Source organism: Protopterus annectens, chromosome 6.part0 (assembly GCF_019279795.1).
Source record: "Protopterus annectens isolate FY-2018-M chromosome 6.part0, PAN1.0, whole genome shotgun sequence".
Lineage (NCBI taxonomy): Eukaryota > Metazoa > Chordata > Ceratodontiformes > Protopteridae > Protopterus > Protopterus annectens.
In genome coordinates, this window is record NC_056737.1 from 1,553,763,418 (window position 1) to 1,553,788,347 (window position 24,930).

Genomic DNA, 24,930 nt, shown 5'->3' on the forward strand with positions numbered 1-24,930 from the left:
CTACCAGCTGCCAAAGTTTTGCACAAAAAGGTTTCATCCCACAGCTTGGAAAGTGGATGCTCTTTCATTCAATTGGAGCAATCTTCATGTGTATGCCTTTCCACCTCTGCCTCTCCTCCCAAAGGTACTTCTAAAGGTCAGACAGGACAAGCCAAAGATGATTTTAATAGCTCCAGATTGGCCTCGACAGCACTGGTACCCATTGCTGAGAAGTCTGGTACGGGAGCCTCCATGGCCTTTGCCTTCGATTCCACACCTGCTGTCTCAGGAGAACAGTCATTTACTCAATGTCAAATTTCACTCTCTTCACCTAACAGCCTGGCATATTCTGTTTTAAACCCTGGAGGGTCTCAGCTTCCACAGCAAGTTTTGAATGTTATTTTGGGGGCCTGGAGACCTAGTACAAGGAAAGTGTACGCAGATAAATGGAAGAGATTTTTGTTTTGGAGTGCAGCAAAGGAATTTGATGTTTCTAAGCCTAATTTAAGTGTGGCTCTTCAATATCTTGCTGAGTTACTGGACAAAGGTTTGTCCTTCTCTTCTATTAAGGTTCATGCTGCAGCAATTTCTGCTCACTATGACTGTGACCCACCATTGTTTTCTCAGCGTTTGTTTAAGCAATTCCTTAGAGGGGCAAAGAATATAAGACCCCAATAGAGCTCCTACTCCTGCTTGGGATCTCAATTTTGTGTTGGAGAAACTCACTCTACAACCTTTTGAGCCTGCAGCTACTGCTGAGTTGAAATATTTATCATGGAAGACTGCTTTTTTGTTGGCCATTACCTCTGCAAGAAGGGTTTCTGAATTACAGGCCCTTATGGCGGTTGAGCCTTTCTTAATTTTCCACAAGGATAGGGTATCTTTACGTACTAATCCTTCCTTTTTGCCTAAAGTGGTTTCTAGTGTGGCTTTAAACCAAACTATTCATTTGCCTACTTTTTATGCAAACCCCAAAATAAAGGGGAAAAGATTTTGCACACTTTGGATATACACAGGCAGTTGCGATATTATTTGAGCAGAACTAAAGGGTTCAGGCAGTCTCAGCAGTTATTTGTTTCATTTGCTTTGGGTTCTCAGGGCAAGCCTGTGTCAAAACAAACTATTTCTAAGTGGATTGGGTTTTGTATTGCTTTCTGTTATTCCCATCATGGTAAGGAGATTCCAGCTGGGATTAGGCCTCATTCCACTAGGGCTACTGCCACTTCTACAGCTTTCTTAAGGGGTGTGGCAACTAAAGATGTTTTGGAGGCAGCTACTTGGAGTTCAGTGCATACTTTCTCTAAGCATTACCACCTTCCACTTTACTCTAAATCTAGGGCTGGTTTTGCCACTGCAATTTTACAGGGCATTTTGGCAGCTCCTACTGCTTTGTAGTTTGCCATCCTCCCTTACCTCTGCTTTGGGATTCTACCCAAGTGTAAGGACTGCAGCAATGTGAGATGAAGAACATAGTACAGTTTTGTACCTACCATAAATGTAGATGTTCGAAGATCCACATTGCTGCAGTCCAATTTACCCTCCCTCCTTCCCCTCTGTGGTTAGAGGCGGTTGTGTGGTTTGGGTTGTGAATATTGTGGATATTGTATATATTGTACATATAATTAGTACAAGGGTGGTTGGTTGTTTTTTTGCTGTCTTTTGGTTGTGACCTTTCTTTTTAGGGTCTTCTGACATCTGGGGCAAGAAAAGACTGAGGATATGACGTCGGTCATGCGCATTTGTAATCTGACGTTCTGATGTCAGTCTTGAGCGCCTTAACCGACATCAGCCTAATACTTTGATATTCGGGCCGACCGAGGACAGCGGACTACCCAAGTGTAAGGACTGCAGCAATGTGGATCTTCGAACATCTACATTTATGGTAGGTACAAAACTGTACTTTACTGATACCGTTTACAAATTCCAGTGGGTATCCCCTAGCTCCAAACATGTTAATCAAACGTTCAATTTCAGATTTTGCCAGGTTGAGGTTGGAGCACATTCTAACGGCTCGGACCATCTGACCCTTTACAATATTTCTTTTCACAAATAGGGGGTGACTGCTTGTAAACTCTAAATAGTCGTTGGAAAAATTTCAGTTTTCTGTACACACACAAAAAAGAAACGTACAGTGTTGGTGAAAGTAGTTTTGTTCAAATTTCTTCAGTCATTCAGTACTTGGTGAAAGGACTGTCAATCAAATGACATGTTCCTCATATATATATATATATATATATATATATATATATATATATATATATATATATATAGATATGCAATATACAGTGGATATAAAAAATTACACAGCTCTGTTAAATGCTAGGTTTTTGTGATATAAAAAAATAAGACCACAATAAATCATTTCAAAACTTTTCCCACCTTTAATGTGACTCATAACCTGTACATTTCAATTGAAAAACAAATCTGTTAGGGGAAAAATATAAAAAATAAAAAATGTACAATAAGCTGGTTGCATAAGTGTTCACACCCTTAAACTCATACTTTGTTGAAGCACCTTTCGATTTAATTACAGCATTCAGTCTTCTTGGGTAGGAGTCTATCAGCATGGCACATCTTGACTTGGCAATATTTACCCACTCTTTCTTGCAAAAGCAGTCCTAATCGGTCAGGTTGTGAGAGCATCTCTTATGCACAGCCCTCTTCAGGTCACCCCACAGATTTTCTATTGGATTTAGGTCTGGGCTCTGACTGGGCCATTCCAAAACTTTAATTTTCTTCTGGTGAAGCCATTCTTTTTTTGATTTGGATGTATGCTTGGGGTCATTGTGATGTTGAAGGGTGAAATTCCTCTTCATCTTCAGCTTTCTAGCAGACGCCTGAAGGTTTTGGGCCAAAAGTGACTGGTATTTGAAACTGTTCACAATTCCCTCCACCTTGACTAAAGTTCCAGCTGAAGAAAAGCACCCCCCCCCCCAAAGCATGATACTGTAACCACCATGCCTCACTGTGGGGATGGTGCTCTTTTGGTGATGCGAAGTGTTGTTTTTGTGCCAAACGTACATTTTGGAATTGTGGCCAAAAAGTTCAACCTTGGTCTCATCAGACCATAACCCATTTTCCCACATGCTTTTGGGAGACTTGATGTACTGTTTTTGCAAACAAATTTGTTTTTGTTTTAGCTGGGCCTGGATGTTTTTCTGTGTAAGAAAAGGCTTCCATCTTGCAACCCTACCCCATAGCCCAGACATATGGAGAACACGGGAGATTGTTGTCACATGCATTACACAACCAGTACTTGCCAGAAATTCCTGCAGCTCCTTCAGTGTTGCTGTAGGTTCTCTTGGCAGCCTCCCTGACCTGTTTTCGTCTTGTCTTTTCATCAATTTTAGAGGGATGTCCAGTTCTTTGCAATGTCACTGTTGTCCCATATTTTCTCCACTTTTTGATGACTGTCTTCACTGTGTTCCATGGTATATCCAATGCTGTGGAATTTTTTTTGTACCCTTCTCCTGACTGATTCCTTTTAACAATGAGATCCCTTTGATGCCTTTTAAGATCTGTGAGAACCATGGCTTTTGCTGTAGCAGGCAACTGAGTAAATGTTAGGAAAATCGTACTAGGACAGCTGAACTTTATTTGCGGTTAATCAGAGTCTCTTTAATTGAAAGCAGGTGTGTACCCAAGAAGACTGAATGCTATAAGTAAATCAAAAGGTGTTCAACAAAGTATTAGTTTAAGGGTGTGCACACTTACGCAACCAGCTTATTGTACGTTTTTTATTTTTTATATTTTCCCTTAACAGATTTGTTTTTCAATTGAATTGTACAGGTTATATGTCACATTAAAGGTGGGAAAAGTTTTAAAATGATTTATTGTGCCCTCATTTTTTTATATCATAAAAATCTGGCATTTTAACTGGGGTGTATAAACTTTTTATATCCACTGTATATATATTTGTGTGTGTGTGTGTGTGTGTGTGTGTATGTGTATATATATATATATATATATATATATATATATATATATATATAGAGGGTCTATATCGGATCACCGAACACTTAAAAAAGTGAACAGTGATCAATCGACCCTATGTAATTGAAAGCTTACAACGTCGAAGTGTCAGAACAGCGATTTTTTTCAAAGGGAAACAAAATTGCTGTTCGAACAAAAAAAAAAATAAAAAACAATTTCAGACATTACATTAAGTGGGGGGCTTTGCCTCCCCCCCACACCCCCTACTTAAATATACCAACCGAGACCACACTACAGTGCCGAAAATGGCAAAGTACCAAAATGGCCAAGCCAATTCTTTACCAGGGAAAGAATTCGCTTAACAGCCGCTTCGATATTTTGCATTTTCAGCATGTTAAGTTTGACCAAGATGCATTTGAAAGAATGTGTCTTCGGTCTTCTAATATAGACATATATATATAAAAAATACATGCAGATATTATAGATTGATAGACTCTAGATATATACATTGATTTAGACAGAGAGAAAGAAAATAATATTGTCTATCAGGTAAAGCAGCAGATTAAGGCTTCATCCTGTAGTCCAAGGTTTGATTGTTTGAGTCCCTCACCATTTGTTTACCTGTTGAGTGAGTATGAACAAGTTGCACATGGACTGAGTGTGAAGAAGGTCCATGTGAATCAAGAATTTACACTGGTTAATCCATACTCTTCCTAATTCTTTCTAAGCCCCTCTGATTGAGTCCTATAATTAACATGCCCTACTAATTATCCCATTTTTAACAGCAGCTTCTGTTGTAGATTCTACTAAAATCACTTCCAGTGCTGGTCTTTCATTTAGGATCCCCATATTCCCTTCTCTTTGCGTATACTCTGATATCAATCTTTGATAGGGAAGACAGTCTCTAGCCTGCTGTCCGAATGAATTATTAGCCTCTTCCCATTGTATTACCTTTCCCTCTCTAATTATTTGCTCCCAATACCTTGGTTGCTTTGCCTCCTTTTCCCAATAAATTTGCTCCCATCTTTACTATTCTCTGTAATTTCAGTCATCCCTATTGGCAGAATTTCCTTTCTCCATTCCCATGTTTGCTTAGTTCCTATAATACTTTCTACTGCTTTATGAATATAATGCTCTATATGGTTATTGTTATTCTTCTTAAGGATCTGCATTCAAAAACTCATTCTCTCCTTATTTCTTGAGCCCCCCATTTCATCATCATCCGTTTCCACTTTGAATTGTAGCATAGTGCTCAACCTTCCACCTCCAAAATGAGGAACACTAGCCCTCATAATGTGGAACGAATAGGCAGAATGTGTAACACATACTAATGGCTTACTAACAACTTTAACTAGGAAGGTCATAGGATGGTTAAAATATGCTGGTTTTACTTATAAAGAAGATCTTTTAATGAACTAATATGATTAATTTCTATTTACAATGGATTTCACTCATTCCCTCCAGTAGAGCTCTTTTAAGTGTGTATCTTTAACTCCCAGTGGTTGTGGCTTCAGTCTTTAGAAAATTAAGTTATCACCTCACAGTTCTACCAAATACTAATTGACAGAGCTCATATATGAATATAGTTGTGTTTGCCATCATGTATGCTTCAAGATAAAATATTCTGATACCTTGTATGTAAAATGGTTTTGGAATTATTAATGCAAATATGAACAGGCAATATTTGACACCATAAATATTGGTATTAAAAAACAAGACTGGATAACCAGAGGCACTATAAGCAAACTCAGAACCAAAAACCACCAAGGCTAAAAGGGTGTAGTGAAAGGAAACAGTCTTTAGCATTAAAAATACTTTAATACACTTTTGTCAAAAATGACTTCTGCAGAAAACAGTCATGTTTAAAAACACTGAGTTTAAAAAGCATCACTAACCAATCACATAACACTTTTAATTAACATTGTAAATATGGGTATTGCTGAACCAATTTGTGTGTGGGTATATAGTTTACATCTGCTGCCTGTGTTTAATCTTCATTAATTTTGTATCCCGAAAATACCTGACACTGTCTCAGAATGTTGCAGAACACTGGAATGTCCTTTTCTGGTTTTATGAGATACAAAATAATAGCTGCAAATAAAGCCAACTTTTCTTGATTGCTGTACTTATTATATAATTGAATTTCTGAGTCCCTTATTTTCTTTGTCAGTGGTTCTAAATATAGTGCAGATCACAAAGGGGAAAGACACCCTTCCTGGTTCCTTGGGTCCAACAGAACTTAACAGTGAGGAAGGCTCCACCCCCTCGCTTTAATTTTCACCTCTGATCCTTCATATATCCTCTTAATCAATCTTGTTATTTTATCAGGGAATGCAAATGTTTGCATTGCCATAGTCATAAAGTCCCAGCTTACTCTATCGAATGCTTTGTCTACATCAAGATCTACCAACAACAGTGGTATTTTCTTAAATAATGCTTCTCTCTGGATCATCATTGCTCTATTAATGTTGTCAGATGTTTGCCTTCCCAGTACAAAACCACATTGATTCATATCCGTGAATTTTGCCATTACCTTTGCCATTGGTTTAACCATTCTAGACATAAACACTTTGTAATCATGGTTTAGAATCAAAATGGGCCTATATAAAGCTCAGTCTGATTGTTTTTTCCCATCTTTAGGTGTTACAGCCATTATAGCTTTCTTTCAGGTTGTTAGTGCTTCTCCTCCTTTTAAATATTGTTAAACAAAGCCTTCCAGGTCTTTATCATTTTGTTCATTCCTAGCTTCCAAAATTCTACATAAATACCATCTAGTCCTGGACCTTTTCTTGTAGATTAGTTATATATCACCATTTTTATCTCATCTCCTCCTATTCTATTATTAATTGAGCCTCAGCTACCTCTACCCTTAGTATATTTAATTATTCCATAAACATTTGCATTTGTACTTTTTCTTGATTACCAGATTTCTCTGCTTTCCCATGGTGGTGGTGCTGCGGTAGCATTGTCGCCTCACAGTAAGACGCTGTCCAGTTCGATTCTCAGCTAGACCGTCTTCTGCATAGAGACATGCGTGAATGGGTGTACCTTCGTTGAAGGTTGTGCGTCAGGGCTGGTAACTCGGCACGTAAAAATCAACTACCAATCATTAGTAGACTGGAGTTCTGCTGTGGTGATCCCTAACTGGGAAAAGCCGAAAGATACAACAACAACAACAACAACCAGATTTTGCTGCTTTATACAGATTTGTATACAATCTCTGAAGTATTTCTGATACCTCTACAGGATCAGTGGTTATTTTCCTTGTTATAAGCTCGGAACCAACCCTTTCTATTCTCTGTTGCCAGAGCTATTGTGCTCTGGAGTTATTATAAAAAAAAAACATTTTTTTAATAGTAATCTATTCTAAACTCATGCATATTGTCCAGGTAGTCCCTTATTTTCTCTTTAGCATTCTGCAGCTGTCTCTTACTGTTCTGTGAGATTCCCCTTATTCTGCAATACTTTACCCTTTTTCAGTCTATCTGAAAAAATGCTGTTACTTCTTAGCCATATCTCTTTTTCTTTTATTTCTATCCTATTTTTAAACTCCACTTTCATTTTATCCCACTCCCTAGCTATATTTTCTGAATAAATTTGTATCTTCCCTGATAACACCCAAATAATTTCTACTAAACATTCCGTAAATTCCCTCTGTTTAACAGGTAAGTTGGGTAGTACCAGTGGCTCAGTGTTATTTCATTACCGTGCATTTTTATGTGGTTATTCTTGCTGTGTGATCTGAAATAGTTATTGGATATGTATCAAAACTTTAAATTAAATGTACATGCTCCTGTGAAATATAATTTCTGTCTAGCCTAACCCAGTTTTTCTACCTTGGAGAATAATATGTAAATTCTCTTCAAGCTCCTACTACTGAATTCACATGTTAAGCTCCAGTGTAGCATTTTTAGGTGGAATATAAATACCTGCCAGCTTAATCCTCCTCTCTTGTCAGTTGCCCCTTACTACTACAGATCTACCATTATTATCTTTTTGTTTCCTCTTCTATTACTATTGGATCATCCTTTCTCCTTTGCTGCAGATTTTCCGCTTAATAACCACCCTGAATTCCTGTCTTTATCAAATTCAAATGCTCATTTCTTTCCGGATATGTTTTCAGTTGTATATCTATTTGCACTCTGCATTTTTAGTTTAGTTCACTACTTTTTCTTTTTTGTATATATCTGTGAGGTCATGTACAAAGATAAGTTCTAATCATAATGACAGCACTTTCCATATTAGTATTCCCACCTGCTATATATAACATGCAAACAGATCTTTTATACAGTTGTTTCTTGTCACAGCCATTTGAACCTATGTCACATCTTCCAAGATTTTCCATATTTAATGAAAACCCTTAAACAAATAAACACCCCATAACCTAGTAACTTAATGCAAACACATAAAACCATGTACATCCTCAAATAATGAAGTTTAACCATCCTAATAGGATCATTTGTCCAAGATTGTCAACTAAACTGACAGGCTTGAATTGACCTATAATGAAAGTTATCCATGCTAAGACACATGGTACAGCCTTTGTCTGTTTACACTAAGTACTGTCTGTTTTTGCTTTATCTTTTATTCGTCTCCCAGATGTTGAAGACAGCTTGAATGCTTTCAGAATACATCACCTTTTAGCCATTGAAAGGAAAGAGTGAAATTCTGTTTATATTGCCCTTATCAACTTGTCTCCATACAAGCGTAAAAATCAAACACACAGTTTCCCTCATCCACAAGCTTCTCATGTTGCACTGTGAACATTTATTTGCTAAAGGAAAACTTTTCATTGCATTCAACATTCATTTGATTACTTACTTCCTGTTAATTTTTTTGTTAGATTAAGCCAGGGGCAGTAATTCAGTCATTCCTGTATGCAAAAATAAGAAAAAGCATATCAGTTTTACTTATATCATGCTCTTTTACCCAGACTTTCGTCTGTTTTACATTGCAGTGCCTACATTTCTTAAAACTGAAGAAGAAGAAGGAAAGGGGGTCAGCTGTTGACTTTTAGTATCCATATTACACACAAAAATAACTGAAAAAGCTTTACTTTATAACATGCAGTATATGTCATGTTTTATAAAATAGTTTAAAGAACAAAACTGTTTTATTAGTTACCTCTTTACTTCCTCTTCCCGTCTCCTAAACGTTCTTCCAAACATTAATGACATGAAGTAGAGCATATTACTTGGAGTCCCCTACAAGTTTAATATTTCCAGGTTTTCTTGTTCCCCAATATTTCACAAATGTGACTGATGCTTTGTAATCCTACATTTATTCATTGATTTCTGAGTTGCTGGTTTTCTTCTTGTTAATCTCCATCTCCCAACTCCAGTCTCCAGTGGACTGCAGGTTCTTCCATTCAACTGTTGTGCCTTCCACTGTTTCACAAGCATTTTCCCCTGGAACATTGGAGAAGGCCTCACTAGCACAGTCTCTCCATGAGCTACATTATCAGAAAAAAAGATACAGAATCTCTTTCTGTTTGTTAGCTCACTCTTTGCCGGACAAACTTTTCCTCCTTAGCATGTTGTGCATCAAAAACTGACCATGAATATCCAGGAAAAAAACACTCAGAAGAAACAGCAGCCCAAATCCCACACCCACCCCTTGACACTCCCAGACTGCCAGAGCAAACCTCTTCTCCTCCTTCTCCTGGCGCACAGTGAGAAATCACTCCCCACAAACACTCTGCTCTCTTCATCCCCCAGTACATTGTTTTTCCACCACAGCTTTGGCAGAATCAACTCTTACTGCTGGTAGGATTGCATCTTTACTGTTAGCCGTCTTGGTTGCTCTCCCAGGTCCGAAGCACACGCATAACATGCTTTTTCAATTAACAACTCCCGCTATACAAGACCAGTTTAGCTGCTTATTTGTGCTTTCATAAAATTAATACAGTCTTCTCCTTCCTGTGTCTGTTACAGCAGAAAATCTCACACTTTCACTATGTGCTGTCCTCCAGTTCTACCATTTTTTGAAACTTATCTTCTTTAGCAGTCTCTTACTTAGACAGCCTTTTTTTCATTTTGACCTCTGATTTTTGCAGTTTCATAACTTCATCTGAATATCTTTTTAAAGGTCCTTCCATTTTTTCCAACCTTTAGGTGTTTGAGTTGGTATAATCTTTCAATGTTTCATTTATTTTAACCAGCTCTCAGCATTTATTTTAACCACCTCTGAGCAGATTTGACCTATTTTTTCCTCTAGATTACTGGAAGTAATGTTTTGCAGCAAAGCTGGAGCGTGAACTTTTTGCTGAACAGCTGCAGGATTCTTCCTAGCCAGTGTTTTCTCCTCACCTTTTGTGGTTGATTTTCTTTCAGGTTCTCTGAATTTCTTCTTTGCTGGCATCAAAGCAATGCACTTACTAGCCAGTAACTGAAATTTACCCAGAAAGACAAATTCACTTTTCTGAGTTTCTGTTTTCACACTAGGAGAACTAAAATTAAGCTGATCAGTTTGCAGTAATCTTGGAAGTCTCTAAAATATGTAACACTCTTAATATATGGCTAAAATTGTTATAAAGAATTGCGCAAAATATTCCTTAAATTAACTGTCATAACAAATTATATTATTGGTAAGCAGGACCATAAAAATAGAGTAATATAAGGCCAAGTCTAGAGGAACAGAAATTACAAGCAGCTAAGGTAAATAAAAGAGGTAACAGATCACTGGTAATGTGGGAAGACTTTTACAGAGCTAGTAAAGTGCCCATAGCTAAAAGACAAGTAACACAGAAAGCATATGAAATGAGGTGAATTTTAGGTGATAAAAAATGGTATAAATGTCTTAAAAGAGAAGAATGAATTATTATTCCTTTTGCCAAATTTAATGCATTATCTGCTGAGAAATAAGAAAAACAGCCATGCAAAGTTTATCATTCTTCCTGGTGAAGAATAACTTGTACCATTGTGCCTGTCATGTCAGTATGGGAGCTGATCAAGTATAGTGGAGTTGGGCATTATTGTTAGGTGGTGGTATGCATAATATAATAAATATTATTCTTATGTAACATAGAAATGTGCTAGCTAGGATTAAAACAGATTTAAACTTTATATGCTTGTAATTATGTTTCAAGAAACGTTACTGCATCACAGTTTCATCATGGAATAAAGCATATACTTCCAAGCACTGCAGCCTGCACCATGCTGCTAGGATCCACTCTGACCTTTCTAAGATGGTGATACCGGACTCTCAGAGCTACTGCTGCTGTGGCTACTACAGCTAGACTGCTTTAATGCTGCCTTCTTCTTGTTTACAGTATCCTAACTTGCATCTGATAGTTGCCATTTGCCTTGAGATCCCTATGTGTAGTATAGTTTAGAGAAAGTCTGTACACCCGAATGGACACCTGTTTGGTGTTGATAATACATGTTCGATCAGCTCGCTGAGATGCTTCTGAAAAAAAAAAAACGGTGTCCCTTCAAGAGATTTCACATAGAACATACTATTTCTCTCTGTTAGTTCTTTGCATTCTCTTTCAGAATGGCCACTTCCAAGGAGTTATGTTTAATTTAAAATGTTAGTATTTTATTTCCGTATTTATTTAATCAGGTGGGACTAGTCCCATTCCCCTTACTGATAGCAGTTGTCTCCTCCAGGTGATTGGACATGCCATGTTACTACTGTAAAAGAACAAAGGAGGGAGAGGCAACTACCTCCAGGATACTACTGCTTTAGTACAGGAGGGGCCTGTATGATTTCTGACATTAGTGGTGGTAACAGCCACTGACATAAGCCAAGAAGGCCTCAGATAAGCAGTGTCTGGACAGTCCTGGTAAATTGTCCTTTAGTGGTGGATATGCTTGTTTGATGTGCTAGCTAATGTCTTCTTGAAGATCTAAAGTTTTTATGTAATTGTTTACATGAGCTTTTCGTGGTCTATTGTCTTCTTTTTAAATGTATTATTTCTTACTAATTCACATTTGTTTCAGAGTTCTTTATGTGTTTAAGCCCTCTTTCTTCTGCTGCCAAGTATGCATATTAAAATGTTCTATATTGTTTTGAGTTACTTTACAGGCCCACATACCTCTCAAATTCTTAGAGCAAAAAATCTACACAAAGCCTGAGAGAATGGGGGATGGGGAGTGCAAAGGTCTAAGAATAGTGACAGGTTTTAAAAAATGTGCTTATAAACTTAGAAAGTTGCTAGAATAACAGGATTTGTCTTAACATGCATTTCTCTGAAGGATATGAAGTCTGAAATACAAGTGTATATCATTATTTAGTGACTAAAATCCTCAGATCATTCCACTGATTTGCCAGAAATTCACAAATATTATGAAGAACAGACCAAAACTATGAGGCAAAAATCTGGACATTGTGTGGAAATTTGGACAATTGAGAGGTATGCGCTCACTTTAACATTAATCTTTTTTAGTTTTCGTTTGTTGCATTCCCCTGCTTTTTTTTTTTTTTTTCTGTAAAGTTGGTAGAATATATTACTCTCGTCTGCATATGTTGTCCACAGCGATGAGGGTTATGATCGGGTCTGCATTCATAACTAACTTATGTGTTTGAGATGTGGACAGGAAGAAATTCACCTGAAGAGTAAAGCTAGAGAGGTGAGTTTTGACATTTATGTTGAGAACACATAAGTGGGGTTATGGTCAGAAATATCTGACCATAATTGATTACAGTGCATGGAGCTTTACCCAGTCTCATATATTATAAATGTAAGAGAAAAAAAGCATAGGAACACTAAGTGTTTTACAGCTTTGAAACTGCAGCACAGTTCCTTCCACCACAGAAGAGAGGGAGGAAGTGCTTCAAAAGTCATGGAACATTTCATTCAGCCTTATTTTTTTCAGAAGGCTGAACGGGGTGTTTCACAGTTTTTCTGACTTTCTTCCATGGTGGTCTTGACCACTGCTTACGCTGTAGAGCAACACTGGAGCTCAACAGTGGTGAGGGGTACTTAACAAAAGCTGGTAGCCACCTTTCTTATGTCAGAGAGGTGATAAACAAGTTTGTCTTTTCCATGATGTTTGATCATAATTCTGGTATGCAGTGCACTACAGTTTGCTGTTTAACCCTTGTGGCCTTCTTTTTTTTTTTCTTCGATTGCACAGAATTTGTAGTGATTGGGAGGATTTTGTAAGAGAGTGAAGGTACACTTTTTACATGCTTATTAACAGGGGTTATAATTACAATGTGGTTAAGAAGTCTTTACAAAGAGTTGTACCATTTAGACTGGGTTTAAATCAGTGTCAAAATGTCATGCATGGAAAAAGGAATAATATTGAATCTTGCAAAAATCAGATATATTTTGTTTCATTGTATAATAGTCTGAGCAACAGGATTAATAAAATATTACATAGCTGTTGGACATTTTTACTGCTGTTCTTCAAGTTGCTACATAACTAACATATGTGTTTGAGATGTGGACAGGAAGAAATTCACCTGAAGAGTAAAGCTAGAGAGGTGAGCCTTGACATTTATGTTGAGAACACATAACAAGTGGAGTTATGGTCAGAAATGTCTGACCATAACTGTTTACAGTGCGTGGAGCTTTACCCAGTCTCATATTATAAAAGTAAGAGAAACAAAGTGTAGGAACACTAAGTGTTTTACAGCTTTGAAACTGTAGCACAGTTCCTTCCACCACAGAAGAGAGGGAGGAAGTGCTTCAAAATTCGTGGAACATTTCATTCATTCATTAACCCTGGGGGGGAGGGGTCAGCTGTTATTAGCCTTTTTGCCTGCTGTTTTTGTAGTTATTTTGACATGACATTCCCTTATTTGACCACATTCTATAAATCTGTTATTTTCTTGCTGCTTGCAGTATGTGTTTGTTGTATTCCTTTTGAGAAGCCTTTACAAAATGGCAAAAAAATTGGTCTCTAGTATCTTCATTAGAGGGCTCTTTTAACTCCTTCCCCTATTACTACCATCAAGTGTAAAACATTAACACATGTCAGTGACAAGTATAAAGTTCAAAGCTTTTTAGAGTTCTTAAGTTTTATTTAACTAATTCTTTGCATTTTACATTATTTTCAGCTTTGGTTATCCTGACCCTGGTTACCTCATACGTGTTCGAGAAGAGCTTAAAGCCAAGGGAATTGAGTAAATCAAGTAACTTTTCAGGCTAAAAGTTAAGTCCAGTAACTGCAGCACTTGAGTGCAACTAGTCATGAGAAGTGTGCCACGAAGAAAATAAATGTTTTATTGTTATGAACAGCCCTAGTTAAGATGATCAACGTTAATATAAAACAGATTCTGAAATATTCTGTATGGACATATCGACATTTTATTGTAATGACCCACTTTGTCTTTCAAAATTGCGAATACCTATTTCATAATTATTTCATTAAGGAATTTAAATGTCAACAATTTAGCATTTTTATTTTTAAATTGCATTTTATAAACTTTAAATTCATGCATTCTGTTGTGATAAGTGTACTGTTTACTACACTGTCATAGTCTAAAGCATTTTATTCTTGAATTGCAGTCCAAACCTGTCATACTTTTTTTCAAGTGAGAGATGCATGCATAATTTGTAACTTTTAGCACTAGATCATCCCCCTTAAGCCATCATATATTTTGCTAAGTTGCTGTAAGGATGGATGTGCCATCAATTTCCTTTCTATAACCTTCTTTTCTAGTAATAATACTAGTTGTAAGGAGAGGCTGACACCCCAAACTTAGTGAATTACTGCAGAAAGATGCGGTGGGGTTAAAGAGGAACATCAATCTCCCCCTGTTAAGAAGAATTAACCACAATACAGATTGTAGAAAGGAAGTTGTATCCATTTTAATGGGGGGAAAGTGTGTTTATGCTTGTGCATGAAAAAAATTCTGTATTTGGAAAAGAATGTATACTGTATTGTCTCAGTGATGCAAGCGGTAATGGAAAATCACACTGAGCACTAAAAGTTGCAGATGCCTCTTTAAAGATGCTTGTTTTTTACTTTTAATATATGATGTACTTTTGTACGCATGGTGTTTTTTTTTTAGTTGCTAGGATCAATATATATTTTGTAAACCAATTTATTTAATCTATATATATAGTCCCTCATGGTTAGAAAGTGGTTGTGACTGTTAAGCAAAAGTAACTTAAAATTTAGACATTTGGTGCTAACATTTGCAGAATATAATCTTTCATTTGCTGAGCTGTATGTGTATAAGTTAAATTACAGTAACCCTTAACATTTGCTGAATTTGATTTTTCCTTTAATAGGTGTATAAGCATATGTTTTATTGCTGTAAACATTAGTTTTCCATTTGTTTGTTTTTTTCCTCCATATTTTCTGTAAATGTAGTTCTGATAAAACAAAGCTTTTCCCTTTAAAATTATACTTTATTTCATCTTTTGATTAAAAAGGTTATTGGACTTTATAGACTCATCCTAAATAAAGCTGAAACAGTGGTTATAATAAAAGATGAACGGGAATGAAAAGTCTACTGTATTTCTGGTGTCAGAATATGTAATATCTTCAATGTGCAACCATACCCTTACAGTACTCTAGTGTTGTTCTGTTTTTAATGTAATAATATAAACTGTTGCATCTTAATAAAATTTACATAAAGAGTATCTCATTTGGTAGACAGGGCTGCTTGAGTTGGACCCTCCTTTTTTCCATTCTGCAGCATTTACTTACAATGCATCTGTGCAAACCCCCCCCCAGCACTTAGCCGTAATATACATAGGTATGCCTGATTTTATTTAACATTACTGTTTTTACCTTTTATTTTTTCACATGATCCGCGGTGGCGATGCTGCGGTAGCGTTGTCGCCTCACAGCAAGACGTTGTCCCATTCGATTCTCAGCTACTGTGGAGACATGCGTGAATGGGCGTACCTTCGTTGAAGGTTGTGCGTTAGGGCTGGCAACTCAGCACGTAAAAATCAACTGCCAATCATTAGTGGACCGGAGTTCCGCTGTGACGACCCCTAACCGGGAAAAGCCGAAAGACACAACCAGTTATTAAACAGTACTATTTTAACCTTATTTTTGCTTTATCCAACAGATTTATTTTGTTGTTTAAATAGTTATAAAGAAAGCAGAGTGTTCAACAAGAGATTATATGAAATTGATTTATTGATTCCTGTACATATGTTTTAATCAGAGGCCCAATAAGAATTTGCAAATATAATTGAACATTACAATATAAACTGATATATCAGAATGCACAGTTACTCTGCATTACAGCTTTAGAGAACAAAGACATTCAGTGTTGATGGGTATATTATGAGATAATAGGTTATATCCTTCTTTGCAGTTACTTAAGAATGTGTAGAGGTCATTATAATTTATATGGCCAAAAGTAATTCAAGATTATACACTGTCTTAGTTATTACTTTTGCAAGACATTTGGTTTTATTTGTTCTGTGATGCAGTTTGAGATAAAGTAGAAGTTTGTCATAAGGAGAGCTACTGCAGTAAAATTCCTTATGCATGCACATCGGTTGTAGGGAGGTGTCTGTCTTTTTTGGCCAGACTTGCAGAGTTGTTAGACATCCCCACATTGGAGATTGCCTCTTTTCTACATTGAGCATGTAAGGAAGATTCTCATTAGTAAAGACAAGAACATTCCTGCAACCATTGGTTATTTTTTGCTGCAAGGTTTATGTGTTCGTCAGTCCATCAATGTCTCCTAGACGTATTCCAGAGAACAACTAACTTACCCCAGTTTGGTAAAATATATCTGTTTTGCTAATTTATTATTTAGAACCTTCTTCCCTCCCCAACCAGAGAAACAATGTAAAACAAACAAAAAGCCTCCAAAGGAAAATCTATACTGCAGGAAGATGCAGAAACCAAAAATGTGAATATTGAGGCCACTATGCACAAAGAGCACATAGCCATAGAAACCTCTTCAATCCTTCTTTTGCCCAAAGGCATCAGTTCCTGATTAGTCTAGCTTTGTCCACCCCTTTGAACATTATTCCAGATTTCAATATCCCCATCTATCTTAGCCTGTTTGGGGATGAACAGTGGGAGTCCAGCAATGAAGCAGATCTCATAAATTGATGTTACTGCAGCTGGGTGCCAGTGCCCAGGCATCTTTGTGAAGAGAGGATGACAGGGTGTAAGTGTGATACTGAGTTTTCATGTCTCTAAATAATCCTCCTCAACTCAGGGTGTTACTGACATTCTAGCTGACCATTCACAAATTCTGGGCGAGGTTCATAGGTACTTAGTAGGCTGTTGATCTGTGAGGATCTTATGAAGCCTATTCTTACATCACCATGGTAGTTTTTAGCCTTTATATTTTGCTTCTAAATAACCCAGTGTTGGCCAAGCAAAGATATATTATGAAATTTACATGTTTTCCATCTCCATGAAGGATAGGGGCTCTAAACCGGGGGTTAATTTGTAGTTACCCAGCCATTCATTCAAGTTATATTTGAACAGAGTAAGAGAAGTATTTTCCTTTATATGGACTGTAAGGCACATATTAATCACTAGTGCAGTAAACTAAGCAATATAGATTATATCCTGCAAGGATGCAACAGCCAACCAGCTTCCAAAGCTTCAGGGCACCTTCCAAATTGAGCTGAACCGACTAAAAAGGCAGGTTTGGGTGCCATGCCCTTCAGAGCTTTTCTGTCATGGAAAAGTATGCTCTTATGTGGCATTTGAGGATCAACAGTTAGCTTTTGCTGTTCCTTTGCTTGGCAGATAAGTTCTCTTCATGGAAAAACCTTCCTAAAAAAGTTTGATAGCACTTTCCTGTTAATTTAAAGCTAGGAGTTTGTGTTTTAATAGACTGTGAAAAGACTATTGAACATTTAAACACAAGCTTTCTTTTTTCTTGTCATTTTAAAAGTTTAAGTAGTTCAAAACCATTTTTTGTGGAGAAATTCTGTTTTACTTTTTGTGGCTGGCAAAAGTGTTTTATAGTGCTTTTTACTGTGGTTTTTTTTTTTTCTGTAAAAAAGTGACATTTGAAGACTGAAATTTTACCAGTTTTTGCTACTTGTTTTCCCAGGGAAAGAGACACCATTTTTGGTTTGAACATGGTGCAAACTGGTGGTCCTTCTTCCAGCCACAAAAAGAAAAAGTTAAGCAAACAGTATTTGACACCATAGCAGGCTAGCAATTTGCCTCAACCACAAGTGGGTGCCTGTGTTGTGGCCATTAGTTGTACCCTCAGATCACTCATCTTCTAACACAGATCCTCCAGTTCTGTCAGCTTTGGAGGATGTGAGTGTTACTACCTGCAGTTTTCCTGATAATCAGCCAGATGCCCTTAAAAAGGCAGATAGGATATATAAAGCTTTAATCTTTTAAAATTTACACACTATTCCAAAACCTGAAAAATCAGCTATAGTTTTAGTTGATCCCATTGCTGCTAAGCACTTAGTTAATTCCAGTCCTTCTCTTTCTGATAAGAATGTGAAGATTATTGATAAGTATGGGGAAAACTATATGCATCTGCAACTTTGATTTTTAGAATTTTGAATTCTCAAACTGATATGTTAGTTTATTCTGACTAGTTGTGACAATATGAGGAATGTTTTGTCTGCAGCTTTTTGTGATGAAAAATCTGCTTTAAATAATTTAGTTTTCTTCTGTTATTAAGTCACTACTCATTGTTTACAGTGTGTTTATGATTCAGTTGATAATTCTTAAAGGGCTTTGGCCATTGGTATTGTATTGAAGAGGATTCCCTGGATGCATTCTCAGAATCTCCCAGATGAAATTAAAAATGAGATTTTAAATTCTCCTTTGGATAAAAAGTGAGGAGCTTCCAAGATGGCTGCATACTGAGTAACAGCTTAATTTCAGCTCTCCCACTGTGAAAACAATAGGTTCATAGGTTAGTAGTAAGCTATTGACCATAGGGCCTGTACAAGCCTAGCCATAACAATTCCCTGGATATTTCTTCCACCAATATTTACTTCCCTGGACCCCTGTCTAGTCCGGGGTGAATTTCCTATCTCCCATCCAATCGTCAAGGTTCCTTTTGAAGACGGCCAAGGAGGTGCTCTGTTTGACATGTGTGGGCAGTCTATTCCAGAGTATGGGGAGTCTCTGGGTCAGGAACCTATCCCTCCAGCATGTTTTGTTCATTGTGATGACAAGGTTTAGATCCCTGGAACATGTGGCTCTGAAGGATTGGGATTTCTTTAAGTGGAGCATGTCCAACAGATCAGGGTTTGACATGGCCTTGTATGTTAAGCAGAGATCGCCTTTGAATAGACGATATGCCACAGAGTTTTTTTAAATGGTCAGTATAGGGCATCTGCTTTAGGCCTGTGATTCTTTTAGTGAGATATTTCTGCGGCCTTTTCAGCTGTTGCAGATGTCTTGTGAGGTACATACCAAATGGGGTGTTGTACTCTGTAATGGGTCTAATGAGGGATGAGTACAGTGAGACAATGACCTCCTTTTTTCTGGATGAAAAGCCCTTAGTGATGAGGTGTGCCATGTAGACGTATTTCCTGACTGTTGTGGCAATGTTGTGGCGATGTGGTTATTGAAGGTGAGACCACTGTCCACCTGTGTTCTTAAGTCTCTCATCACACTTTCGGTGTTTAGTGTACTGCCACCTATGTGGTAATTCATGGGTACATGTTTTTTTCCCAAAGGGGATGACTATACATTTCTTGGCATTAAGCTTGAGCCCATGGCTCTTGCACCAGGCATCTGTTTCTGTAAGGCCTTTTTGTAGAATATCCACATCATTTGGGGATTCAATAATGGCTCCCAGTTTGCAGTCATCTGCAAACTTTGTTAGCCAGAATCTCTTAGTTTTGGCCTGTACTTCAGAGAAGTAGATGCCAAACAAAAACGGTCCCAGGACTGAACCCTGAGGTACTCCACTTCTTTTGAGCTGGATTTGGAGTCGGCTACTTTTACAGTCTGGGTTCTGTCAGTAAGCCAGTTGGCAACCCATCGAGTGACATAGGGATTTATTCCCAGCTTAGTAGGTTTATCTGTGATTCCAGAGTGGGGGATGCTGTCGAAGGCCTTGGCAAGGTTCAGATAGGCTGTCTGGGACCGCCTTACCCTCATCCACAGCTCTGTAGACTGATTCAAAGAAGTCAATCAGGTTCAGGAGACAAGCTCAACTCTTCACAAACTCAAACTGGGTGGGGTCCAGTGTTTGAAGGTTGTTGTCTTTGTTTATAAGTTCCATGATAATGCGTTCTATGCCCTTGCAGATCAGGCTCGTCAGACTGATGGGACGGTAGTTCCCAGGATCCAAGATGGATCCCCCCTTGTGGAGTGGGATAACTGTAGCTGTGCGCCACTCAGTGGACACGAAGCCTGAGGTGAGGCTATGATTAAACATGACACTTAGGTGAGGTGCCAGTTCATTTTGTAGTTCATGTAGTACACAGCCCGGGATGTCATCTGGTCCCATGGATGCTGTATTCTTAGCTTTGGAGAGTTCGCTTTCTACCTGTATGGCTGTGATTACCGGAATTTAGCAATCTTTTGGTATTGAGATGGGCCCTTTAGGGGGTGACAGGGGGGTGAAGTTGGCACTAAATCCATCTGCCAGGATATTGACAATATCCTTGGGATCAGTATATTTAATGCCATTCTGTTGTAGCTCAGAGCAGATCTGAGCATTGCCATTTAGATTCTTGACATAACTATAGAATGCCTTGTGGTTGTCTTTGGAATCTCTGGCAATTTTATTATCATAACTAGCTTTGGAGGATTTTACGAGGGATCTCAACTTCTTACTGAGGCTGGTAAGGGAGTTTTTTGCATCCTGGGATTTTCCTCTTTTTTGCAACAGTTACTTTCTTCTGTTGTATAGTTTGTTTATGGCAGGGGACCACCAGATTGGCTTCCTTTTTTTGGAGGAGAGCATCTTGGTTTTATTTGGGATGGCACGATTCATGCACGAGTGGATGTGCTCATACAGTGCCTTAGTGTAGGATTCAGCAGTCGACTTTCAGCTCACGTCTGCATGGGTGTCATGAAGTTTGTCACTTCTGACTCGAGTAGCATGAAGTTGGCTTTGGAGAAGTTTTTTATGGTGGTTTCCTTACTGAGGGGTGGGATGTGGATGTCAAGGGTGATTTGCTTATGGTCAGACCTGACCAATGAGGGGGGTGACCACTGGTATGGAGCATCTATCTCCCTTGTTAGTAATGACCAGGTCTAGGATATTGGAGCCCCTGGTGGGACAATGGATTAGTTGATCCAGGGCGTTGGAATTCATGAATTCAAAGAACCGTTGGGAAAAGGTGTTGGTACCTGAGTAGTTTTCCCAGTTAATGGCAGGATAGTTTAAATCACCCAGTATTAGGGTGTTTGGTTATATCTTAAATATTTTCCAGTATGTTTAGAAAGGTGTAGTGAGAGTCTTGGGGGCATGGTGGGGGAATCTGTAGCAAGCTACAGTTTGCATTGAAGTCTTACCAAGTGTTAGTTCCACCTGGAGAATTTCAGATGCATTGTGTTGGGCAACTAGCCTGGAGGTGTGAATATCCTTTGTGAATATGGACACCACTTGGTTTGGTGGCCGAAAAGTGTGGTAAGAATTGTAGCCTGGTATTGCAGGGGTGCTCTCTGGTGCCTTGAACCAGGTCTCATTTACTGCCAGGATATTGATGTTCTCCAGTTTTAGGAGTGACTCGAGAGAGTACATTTTGAGGTTTAGACTTCTTGTATTGAGTAGCATTAACTTCAGATTTTGCATGCTACTATCTGTTACGGTGGTGGTTTTGTCCTTTGAACCTTGCCTAAAAAAAGGCACTATAGGGGTGGCAAGAACTTTAGCCAGTAACCTGAATCCCAGGGGTGACAGGTGCAGACCATCTCTGGCAAAGCATTGTGGTTTGTTGATCATGTCATCCCAGACAGACAGATACTGGATCCCCTTTGAATGACACCAGAAGCTTAGTCAATTGTTGAAGTCAATCATTTTGTCCTTATACTGTGGTATCATTCTGGGCGAAGGTAGGATGCTACTCAGGGTTAGGGTCATACCTGCCTGGGCCACATGATCCGAGAGCTCTTCCATGTCTCTTTTCATGTAGTCCAGGGAGGTACGTCTCAAGTCATTCACTCCAACATGGACAATGACAGAGCTGTATTTGTACTTGAGTGCATGCATTATGTGGCGGATCCTGGCACCTGACAGGTAGCCCACTGTAATTTTCTCCTTGTTCAGCCTGGTGAGTGGGACATCAGTGTGCCTGACTGTAGAGTCACCTATGACTAAAGTGTTGGGTACATTGTCTTGCCTTAGGGGCTGTTGTTGGGTGGCACACTGGTGTTGTGAGCTATGTGCCACTTTGGTTGTGACTGGTGTTTGCGTTTCAGCTTCGGAGGTCCTTGTTGCTTGAGCAGGTTAATGTTAAGTGCCTCTGCATATGTGGGTTTAGTGTTGCTATGTGTGTGTGTTGCTGGTGTGGGTTTTGAAGGGCTATGTGTTGCTTGAGGTGTAGTGCAGGTGTTAACCTTCTCCTCTTGACTGTCTAGCACAATCTTGGCTGGAGAGAGCTTTGCTTCCAGTTTGGCTATGTAAGTGCATCTCTCGCAGGTTGTAGTGTTGGGTGGTAGGAGGAGAGGGTTGTATGTGTACATGAGGTAGTTGCTGCATTGCTCCAGTATGCTCAGATTCACCAGGTGGACAGGAGAAATCACCGGAAGCTGACCCTTGGACATGCCTGTTTAGGTGCTTTTTTGTAATGTACAAGAGCTGTTTTCCCTTACCTTTGCAAGGTAGTTTGCAATTATAAGCTGTTTAGTGCCTACGATTACTTTCTCCTTATTAACAAGGAGAGTTGAGTGCTTGTATCAGTTTAAGGCTTCCTAGTGCTTTCCAGCAGGTTCTAGAGCAAGTGCTAGTTACAGGAGTTCAGATTTTAATGCTACTACTGAGAAACCAGCTAGTTCTAAGGGAGAATTTGAAGAACAGACTTTCTGGCATCTGGAATAGTTTAACTGTAGCCCAGCGGTGCTGTACGATGTGAAAAATGCACAAACACACGCATTTTTAAGCCAGAAAGTTGAAAGGGAGAGAAATCAGCCCAAACTGGCTAGAATTACAATTTCAGAGCTGGAAACTCAGAAAACAGAGCCAATGAATGTGTCTTTTTGAGTAAATTTCAGTTACTGGCTAGTAAATGCACTGCCTGGATGCCAGCAAATAAGATATTTAGAGAACCAAAAGAAAATCAGCCACAAAAGCTGACGAAAAAATGATGACTGGGAAGAATTCTGAAGCTGTTCAGCAAAAGCAGTTCAAGCTCCAGCTTTGATACACGACATAACTTGCAGTACTCTAGAGGAAAAATAAGTCCAATGTACTTAGAGCTGCTTAAAATAAATAAAACATTGAAGGTGTATATCAAATCAAATAACAAAAGGCTGGAAAAATGGAAGAAACTTTAAACAGATATTCAAATGCACTGAGAAAACGGCAACAAAAAGAGGTTGAAATGAAAAAAAGGCTGGCTGACTGTGAGACTACTCAATAACAGATGTTTCAAAATGGTAGAATTAGAGGACAGAGCACATAGGGAAAACCCAAGATTTTTGCTGTACCATAGAAACTGGAAAGGATGGACTGTATTAATTTTATGACGGCATAAATAAGCAACTGGACTGGTATTTCACAGGAGGAGCTAATTAAAAGAGCACATTGTATGTATGCTCCAAACTGGTGATAAGAAGCAACTGAGACCTGTATTAGTAAAGATGCAGTCCTACTAGCAGAAAGAGTTGATTCTGACAAAACTGTAGCAGAAGGGCAAAGTACCAAAAAGTTGGAGACATTAGATGTTTCTGGAAAATGGCTACTCACTGTACACCAGGCAGAAGAGGAGCAAATTTATTACGGCAATCAGGGAGTGTTGAGAGGCAGGTACGAAATTTGAGCTGCTGTATCCAGCTGTCCTCAGGATATCTGCACAAAAGAAGGGCTTGGTAGTATGTGTCCATAAGATGTGCCACAAAAACCCTATAGGGCCTTCCCGTAGAGTCACTCAGGATCAGTTGCTTGCTTATAAAGATACTAAAGAAAACAGGATCCCTCTTTCCTCTTCAACTTCCTTTTTTTTTCTTTTTTTTTTTTGGATTGTAAGGAATCCAGGCATTGTAATTTAAAAAGAGAAGAAAACCTGGACAAAACATAAAGATAACAGGCTGTAATCTTTGGTTGCTGAAATGTGGGATGGGATGCAAAAGTATACAGATCATGGTATAAGTAGCATTGAGATGCTTTTCTTATGTTTGCATAGGGAAATGACTAAATTAAGACCCCTGGCTTGATCTAATAACAAGTTTTAAGTGGAGGCAAGTACACAGGAGAGCACTGAATACAACAAAAGTTTTCCTTTAGCAAATAAATGTACACAGTGTAACATGAGAACCTTGTAACTGAAGGCAACTATGTCTCTGGTTCTTATGTTTCTATTGAGGCAAGTTGCTAAGAGATAAATACTTTTTAAAGCTAGAAGTTAATAATTTCTGAAAGCATTCAAGTTGGCTTCTACATGTGGGAGAGGAATAAAGATAAGGCAAAATAGACGACAACACATAGTGTAACTAGAAGCATTGTTTGTACCATGGAGATATTTTTTATTCAAGTATGTTTTTAGTGCCAACGAAAGAAAATATTTGGAGACCAGTCCTGGATCTTTATTTCCTAAACCTATTTGTGACGGTGCCTAAAATTCAAAATGCAATCACTTTGCAACCTACCTCCTCTTCCTCCAAATTTCCTAATAACTCTAGATTTAAAAGATAGCTATCACATTGCTGTTCATCCAGACTTCAGTAAAGTTCTGTTTGTCTGGATCACATTATCAGTGTCTATCACTATCCTTGTGTCTGGTTGTAGGCTGCCAGTTTAATTGTTTCTTCATCAACTCATCTGCTTTGAAAACATGATAAGGGATTCTCCTCACCTTGCATGACATAGGTGATAACTTAGCAGGCCTAATGATGGAAGACTTGAAATTGCTAATTCCTGAATACCCCCCCTAGGACTTCTGTTTGTAATACTCTACTTCATAAAAAAAAAATAATAATAGAAAGTGACTCAGGCTGCGTTGCTGTTTAAATTTAGTACAGAACATTGTACTGATGT

General features: G+C 38.3%; 1 protein-coding gene across 1 annotated transcript in view; it reads left to right on the plus strand.

The window, feature by feature from the left end:
- DTX3L (deltex E3 ubiquitin ligase 3L) overlaps positions 1-15,322 on the plus strand; it is a 727,283-nt gene extending 711,961 nt beyond the window's left edge. Inside the window, exon 5 of the mRNA XM_044075006.1 lies at positions 13,921-15,322. Coding sequence (XP_043930941.1) covers positions 13,921-13,990 — 70 coding nt within the window. The 3' untranslated portion in view covers positions 13,991-15,322. The remainder of the gene's footprint in view (positions 1-13,920) is intronic.
- The last annotated feature ends 9,608 nt before the right edge of the window (positions 15,323-24,930 follow it).